This window comes from Physella acuta, unplaced genomic scaffold (assembly GCF_028476545.2).
Source record: "Physella acuta isolate Inbredline_101_S28 unplaced genomic scaffold, ASM2847654v3 ptg000658l, whole genome shotgun sequence".
Lineage (NCBI taxonomy): Eukaryota > Metazoa > Mollusca > Gastropoda > Physidae > Physella > Physella acuta.
In genome coordinates, this window is record NW_026732177.1 from 171,954 (window position 1) to 180,474 (window position 8,521).

At 45.5% G+C, this 8,521-nt stretch overlaps 1 protein-coding gene across 1 annotated transcript; it reads left to right on the top strand.

Moving 5' to 3' along the window:
• Positions 1-754: 754 nt before the first annotated feature.
• On the top strand, positions 755-4,257 carry LOC131948747 (uncharacterized). Its single transcript, XM_059310428.1, has 3 exons — positions 755-845; positions 3,368-3,614; positions 3,699-4,257. The coding sequence occupies exons 1-3, from the start codon at positions 755-757 to the stop codon at positions 4,255-4,257; spliced, it is 897 nt and encodes a 298-aa protein (XP_059166411.1).
• The last annotated feature ends 4,264 nt before the right edge of the window (positions 4,258-8,521 follow it).

Sequence of the window (8,521 nt, forward strand, 5' to 3'; positions counted from 1 at the left end):
ACGGGTTTAAAACAATCTTCGTCCTATATAGAGTTCATTCATGTCCTTGAGTTTATTTCTGATCTTCACTTCTTGTAGAAGCTTAGTTTACTGCTGAAGTTTAATGTACTGCTGTATTGTCGTGTGGTGTGTTGGTATAGTGTGGTGCATTGGAGCATTGTGGTGTATTGCTGTATTGTCAACTCGCACATCAACTCGCACATCAACTCGCACATCAACTCGCACATCAACTCGCACATCAACTCGCACATCAACTCGCACATCAACTCGCACATCAACTCGCACATCAACTCGCACATCAACCCGCACATCAACTCGCACATCAACTCACACATCAACTCGCACATCAACACATACACAAATTTGACCAGTTCGTAAATTTGTACCATAAAAAAGAAAAGGGTATTTACATAATTTTTCCGGAAATTAATATCAGTCTTGTCCTTGGTAACAGCTTTGGTACCCCCCCCCCCCCCACCCCGACAATAATCGTGTCATCCTTCCTCCCTGACCAGGCTTAGCAAACACCCCCCCCCCCCTCCCCCGTACCTGACATCTTTCGGATCTTAATCTCAGCCCCCCCCCCCCCCCCCTATTTCGGACTTTGACCTTGATTGTGCTCCTCAGTCAATATATTCCGTACCATGTTTTCATTTCCAGCGTTCGAATTCTCCCGACACATTTCACAATTTCTCCACCCCGAACTTTTCTCTGTGGCTAATGTCAATGTTGATTCACGCACAATTCACGGATAATGACGTCATCAGTTCATGTGCAGTCTGAAGACTCCAACTTGACTAGAAATATCTGTGTGCACTGGGCAAACTTTATAAGGGCCCATACAGGTAGGCTTTTGGGCCGTTCACGATCTTCCCGCCCAATAACATCAACAGACAGACATTCCTTTAGACAGACATGATTTTAAACAGACATCCTTTTAAGACAGAATCGGTGCGGACTAAAGACTGTAAACATTCTTTCCCCATTTGACTAAGTTCAAATATATTACACACAACCTAATCGACAATAAAAACATTTCCTTCTGAAGTTTGGGCACGTTTAGAATGGATGGCCGGTTGTGTTATTATTGCCACTGCTGTTTTTAAATGAGCTGGAATCTCAAAACAGAGAATATATTAGGAGCTAGGATTGGCCAAAATGTATATCAGGAGCTGGAGTTGGCCAAAATGTATATCAGGAGCTGGAGTTGGCCAAAATGTATATCAGGAGCTGGGGTTGGCCAAAATGTATATCAGGAGCTGGGGTTGGCCAAAATGTATATCAGGAGCTGGGGTTGGCCAAAATGTATATCAGGAGCTGGGGTTGGCCAAAATGTATATCAGGAGCTGGGGTTGGCCTAGTTGTATATCAGGAGCTGGGGTTGGCCAAAATGTATATCAGGAGCTGGGGTTGGCCAAAATGTATATCAGGAGCTGGGGTTGGCCTAGTTGTATATCAGGAGCTGGGGTTGGCCAAAATGTATATCAGGAGCTGGGGTTGGCCAAAATGTATATCAGGAGCTGGGGTTGGCCAAAATGTATATCAGGAGCTGGGGTTGGCCAAAATGTATATCAGGAGCTGGGGTTGGCCAAAATGTATATCAGGAGCTGGGGTTGGCCTAGTTGTATATCAGGAGCTGGGGTTGGCCAAAATGTATATCAGGAGCTGGGGTTGGCCAAAATGTATATCAGGAGCTGGGGTTGGCCTAGTTGTATATCAGGAGCTGGGGTTGGCCAAAATGTATATCAGGAGCTGGGGTTGGCCAAAATGTATATCAGGAGCTGGGGTTGGCCAAAATGTATATCAGGAGCTGGGGTTGGCCATAAGTTGTTGTGACGCGAGTTTGTTATAGAAATTTTCAGAAAACTTCTGCCAGCTGATGTAATGCGCTATAACATCCTCGCTCACACAGGGCAGGGAGGGGCACTGTCTCTGTACTGAAGCTGCCTTTATGATTTGGGGGGGGGGGGGGGGGTGTAGGAGATCACGTGTTTTGTCGATATTCCGCAATCTAGTGCAGCTATAGCTAGTCGCAGCTATAGCCAGCCGCAGCCATAGCCAGGCTCAGCTATAGCAAGCCAAACTGACTGTGAAACAAACAGCAAAACACCTCTCCCGAGTGTCATGTTGCAATAGCTGCTCAGACCCCCACCCCCACCACCCACCCACCCAAGGTACGCCCTGACCCAGTCCTCGCGGTCAGACCCCCGCCCCTACTCCCACCCCACCACCCACCCGAGGTACGCCATGACCCAAACCTCAGAGTCAGACCCCACCCCCCACCCCACCCCTCCACCCACCAATGTTTATCAACGGTTCTTCTCTGGCACTCAGTGTGTTGAGGCAGACTTGACCCAGACCTACACGCAACCTTTATACACGCAGAGACACCCACACATATACACTGACCGCCACGCCACATTTCATCACCACATCGCACCACACCTCCCCCCATCAACTCTAAAACCTCACCACACCACACCTCCCCCCATCAACTCTAAAACCTCACCCCACCTCACCCCATCAACACCAAAACCTCACTCACCCCACCTCACCCCATCTATTCTAAAACCTCACTCACCACACCTCACCCCATCAACACCAAAACCTCACTCACCATAGCTCATCCAATCAACTCTAAAACCTCACTCACCACACCACATCCCCCTCATCCCACCAACACCAAAACCTCACTCACCATAACTCAGCTTCCCACTCGACTTAACGTAATGCACGTGTTTTGTGACACCAGACTTAACGAGACCCAGATCTCGTGTAGGCGTGTGTGTGGGGGGGGAGGTTGAAGACAACAATGTAATCGTGTAATGCTCACCCCCGCGCCCTTGGGTCCGTAAACCGTACTTACACATTCATCACCATACCACCTCTAACTACCGACCCTTCCCCCCCCCCCCGCCCGACCCAAACAAAAAAACGACGCAGTAATAAATAAATGTCCCGGGACTGGAGAGTTGCGTAACGTAAAAGGTCAGACGGCCATACAACCTACTGTCTTTACCAACAGAGTGGTGGGGGGGGGGGGGGGGTCCGGGGTGGGGGTCGTTACTTTTTAACGGCCCACTTTTTCGTTTCGTCGTTTTTCTTCGCTCAAGTTTGCTCCCTACGTTTTGACACTTCCCACGGAGAGCGAGACCTGACTTTTGGACACCCCCCTCAACCCCCCCCCCCCCCCTTCCCCAGGCTCACCTGACACGAACGGTGGCCAGGATAGCACCTGGCCCGTCAACGCCACTCCGACATAAGCAAGGGCTAAGTCGGAGATTGACCCTCCCTGGCCCCCACCCTCGCGGCACTCGTTCTCTCGCAAATGCTAAGTCCCGCTTCAAAGGGACTGGCCCCATCAAAGCGAGCCTGACCCCCATCAAAGCGAGCCTGACCCCCATCAAAGTGAGCCTGACCCCCGTGACCCCCATCAAAGCGAGCCTGACCCCCATCAAAGTGAGCCTGACCCCCATCAAAGCGAGCCTGACCCCCATCAAAGTGAGCCTGACCCCCGTGACCCCCATCAAAGCGAGCCTGACCCCCATCAAAGTGAGCCTGACCCCCATCAAAGCGAGCCTGACCCCCATCAAAGTGAGCCTGACCCCATCAAAGCGAGCCTGACCCCATCAAAGCGAGCCTGACCCCCATCAAAGCGAGCCTGACCCCTATCAAAGTGTGCCTGACCCCCATCAAAGTGAGCCTGACCCCCCTGACCCCTATCAAAGTGAGCCTGACCCCCATCAAAGCGAGCCTGACCCCCACCAAAGCGAGCCTGACCCCCATCAAAGCGAGCCTGACCCCCATCAAAGCGAGCCTGACCCCTATCAAAGCAAGCCTGACCCCCATCAAAGTGAGCCTGACCCCCCTGACCCCCAACAAAGTGAGCATAACCCCCCTGACCCCCATCAAAGTGAGCCTGACCCCCATCAAAGTGAGCCTGACCCCCCTGACCCCCATCAAAGTGAGCCTGACCCCCCTGACCCTCATCAAAGTGAGCCTGACCCCCCTGACCCCCATCAAAGTGAGCCTGACCCCCATCAAAGTGAGCCTGACCCCCCTGACCCCCATCAAAGTGAGCCTGAACCCCTGACCCCCATCAAAGTGAGCCTGACCCCCATCAAAGTGAGCCTGACCCCCCTGACCCCCATCAAAGTGAGCCTGACCCCCCTGACCCCCATCAAAGTGAGCCTGACCCCCCTGACCCCCATCAAAGTGAGCCTGACCCCCATCAAAGTGAGAATGGCTTGGAGCTGAAGTCAGCCAACGACCGGACCCCCGGCTGCCACGCTAAATATTTGCACGTCTGCGTGGCTGGACTGTACGGGCAGACGAGGTGGTCGCCAGTGGTGACGTCACTCTGACGACATCTTGGGCATGTCGTGGCGATGGGGCGCTGCAGGACTACAGCAAATATCAACAGGCGCCCTCCTCACCCCCCCCCCCCCCCCTCCATGACACGAGCCGAGAATACTCAGACGTTGCCTTCTATAAAAACTCGTGGATCGTGAGGTTCATAGGGGTGTCTGTCTATAATAATTTACAGCTAGTCAGTGTGCTCCAGTGTGGGAGATATATGGGGCATCAGTCCGTGTGCCCCAATGTGGGAGGTTATATGGGGCATTAGTTTGTGTGCCCCAGTGTGGGAGATATAGGGGGCATCAGTAGGTGTGGGAAGTATATGAGCATCAAAGTCTTAACAAAAAAATCAGAGAAAAAAAGTCACAAATTTGCATATTTTCACATATTATAAAAATCGACATATATTCAATTCATGTTGTTGTTTTAAATATATGCAAGTAAATTGTATTAGTATGGTTAAATTTATGGCAAACGTAAAAAAAAACAACTCAGTCTTAATTAAGTAGGTAGGTTTATAACTTAATTGTTTTCAAAACTTAATAAAATTCTAGTTAGTAAGCTCTTATCGTGTTTTCTACTGCAAGCTTTGAGTGGGACGAAGTTGATAAGATTTGCTGTCCCCAACTTATGGCAGAAATATCCCCACTACATTGACTGCCCTCATTTACCTCGCTCATTACATGACAAAACACACGATCGAGGTAAAAAGCGGACACGGCACTCAAGGGGCGGATAAGGCCAAGCGAGTAGAGGCCTACGGCTAAATCCAGATGAATACAAAAGATTGAAACTGAATATATTAAATCGAATGTTCCCTCATCAGATTTAGTTGATAAAACTATTTTTGTACTAGATATTCATATGCATATCTATAGCCTAGTATACTATGATATTTTTACTTACTTGGAATGGGGAAGACAGATTATTAAAGTAAATACTACCACATTAGAGTTTATTAATATATTAAACGAGCCGTCCCGGACAGGCCCTGCACTGGAATGACTTGTGTGTTTATTAAGCATAAATCCGGCATGGACGTTTGACAAAGAAACACATAACCCTAAGCCCAACTCTAACATTAAACTTAACACTAACCACAACCAACCAAAACCAAAACACAAAAATAAACGCAAACATAACGCAAATACAAACTCAAACACAAAAGCAAAGACAAACACACATGTAAACACAAACAAAAATGCAAACACTAACGCAATTACAAAATCAAACACAAACAGAAACAAAAAAGCAAACACAAACATAAACATAAGCACAAACACAACACAAACACAAATACAAACGCTAATACAAACGCAAACCTAAACGCAAACAATAACGCAGAACATAAACACAAATTTAAATACAATGCAAACATAAAGGCATAGTGCTCACCGTATAGCCCGTGGCGCACAATATTACCCTGCCTGGCGCGGGCGAAACCGCCTGATAAGTTAGTAAACGACTATAATATCCCATCTTATCCATAGTCTATTGAACTCACTAAACCAAACGTAGGCGCAATAGCGCTCACGGGAAGTCCCGGTGCGCCAAATAGCACCCTTTGGGGCGCCAGACGACGCCCTAGATTCGATTTAATGAACGACTATAAAAACCCTTTTTATACACAGCCTATCGCACTCCTTAAAACGAACGTATGCATCATAGCGCTCACAGGATAGCCCAGGGCGCCAAATCGAACCCTGCCTGTTCGCCGGCGGACGCGCCTAATTCAATTTAGTGAACGACTATAATACCCCAGCTTGTCCGAAAACCGAAAACAGAAGTAAACATACAGGATATTTTGGAGCGGCTTCTAAACTGTTATTGATTAAAAATAATAATTAGTAAACAGTACTTTCAGTGTATAAAATAAAATGCAGTATTTAAAATATCCGTGTTTTACCTACCACGTCGCACTTTATCAATCCATGATAATTATTAAATTTTTCAACACCAAAACAACTAATAAAAAGTATTCCCCCCCCCCCCATGTAATGTTTTTTTTTTAAAGGGAAGGGAAAAAATGGTTATCTAAGAAGGGACGTAATTGGCACTAAAGGAACAAAGTGAAGTAATTTGTACATTTTTAAACAAAGGTGTGTAAACAAAGGTGTTCGATTTGTTTTGCTTTGTATTTTATATTATTTTTTAAATATGGTGTTTGTTTTTTGTAACCAAAAAAATGGTTTTAAATGTGGTGTTTTCAATTATTTTTTTAACTTATTTTTTTTTCCAAATGTGGTGGTATAATATAGAAGATACACATATTGATTAAAATAAAATCACCAAGAACACCTGTTATTAGTATTAATGGTCGCTCTCAATAAACAGTAAGTTTTATTTCAGCATTTGACAGACATTCAAGTTTTTTTTTAAAGCAAGGCTTGTCGCTATCTCATTTTGCCTAATGTTTAACGTACTAAAAATTCCAAGCCAAATGGTGGGGGTGGGGAGATGAGCCTCGGAATGTTGACATAATCTTTATAAAAACGTGTTTCACTCAATTGTGAAGAACTGGAGTGTACACGGAAGTAGCGCTAATTCAGTGTTGACGTCAAAAAAAAGGGGCACATTTTGCTCCAGAGCTGGTGGTCACGTACCTGAACTGCTGGTAGGTCGTTCACTTGCCTGCATACGTCACGCGGGATTGTTTCATGTCAATCAATCCATCGCCTTAAGGCCATTTTTTAAGTTAATTAATTACATGACAAAAATACTAAATGAAACGTGCTATGGCCTAAGCAAAAAACTAATTAATTAAAATTTTATTTTAAACTAAGCTCAGTGAATAAATAATATTTGGGATTTTTTGACTTTGTAAGATCTTTAATTTAACATTTCTGATGATTAACGCAATCTTTCAATATTCAACACCGTCCCACCCCCTCACCTTGCTAGTAACAATAGAAATGTATCAAGGGAAGTAACCAAACAGCCAGGACATTCAGCCCACTGTGTCGTGGAGTATATTATAAAACGACCTGTCACAGATGGAGCGATAGGCAGCAGATAGAACAGATATGCCTGTGTAGGGGCTCGTTAATCTCTCTGGGGTTTTATGACTTGACCCTAGTGACTGAAGGTACGTTAATCTCTCTGGGTTTTATGACTTGACCCTAGTGACTGAAGGTACGTTAATCTCTCTGGGGTTTTATGACTTGACCCTAGTGACTGAAGGTACGTTAATCTCTCTGGGGTTTTATGACTTGACCCTAGTGACTGAAGGTACGTTAATCTCTCTGGGGTTTTATGACTTGACCCTAGTGACTGAAGTTTGCTGACTTAATCGTTGTAGTGCACAGCAATTATGTTTTAATGAACGCAGACACTTATGACGTCATGATTATTAGACAGCGGTCTCTGAAAGTTGCCTAGATCTCTGAAAGTTGCCTAGATCCCTGAAAGTCACCTGTTGACCTGTTAAAAAATGTCCTCATTCCCCGGACAATGGCTGTTGCCATTGGCTAGCTGCTGACGTAGTTAGAGCTTAAAAGGCAGCCAATCAATGACCGTCTCTACCTGTGTTCAGTGGACTGTGACCGGCTCACACGGCAGTCAGCCGCAGTCATTTGCTTTACAGTCATCTACTCTGTAGCTGCAGTCATCTATAGCTGCAAACATCTAGACCAACAGAGAAGTGTACTTTGTACTGGTGCAGCTAGGCTGTTGTGTGGCGTGCCGAACAGCTGACATTGTTAGCCAATCAGGCTGTTGATAAAAATGACATCAAATGACATCAAATGACATCAAATGACATCAAATGACATCAAATGACATCAAATGACATCAAATGACATCAAATGACATCAAATGACATCAAATGACGTCGAATGACCTGTAATGATTACATTAGTAAAAGGCAATATGTGTAAGTGTCTTAACAGCATCATCAGTCCGGAAAAGACTTAATAATTACGGTGTATGAATTTAAATATAGAAAGCCGTATTAGCCAACACAGTTGTCAATAAAATTCGACGAAATTTCACAGATTTTGAAACCTGAATGAAGTTCTACAAGAAACTCATTTTGAACTTCTTGGATTTATTGTGCTATATGGAAACTACGTATTTCTTAATCTGCGAATTTTACTGCAACTTTTATTAACAATAGCAGTTTCAATTGCAAGCTGCGAGCGGTCGTTCAACAAATTGAAACTTA

Bases quoted from the DNA above. Each gene is read 5' to 3' on its own strand.
- LOC131948747 (XM_059310428.1), top strand. From the start codon at position 755: ATGACGTCATCAGTTCATGTGCAGTCTGAAGACTCCAACTTGACTAGA. The intron at 846-3,367 runs GTAGGCTTTTGG...GCCCCATCAAAG, and splicing joins CTTTATAAGGGCCCATACAG to CGAGCCTGACCCCCATCAAA. The intron at 3,615-3,698 runs GCGAGCCTGACC...CCCCCATCAAAG, and splicing joins GTGAGCCTGACCCCATCAAA to TGAGCCTGACCCCCCTGACC.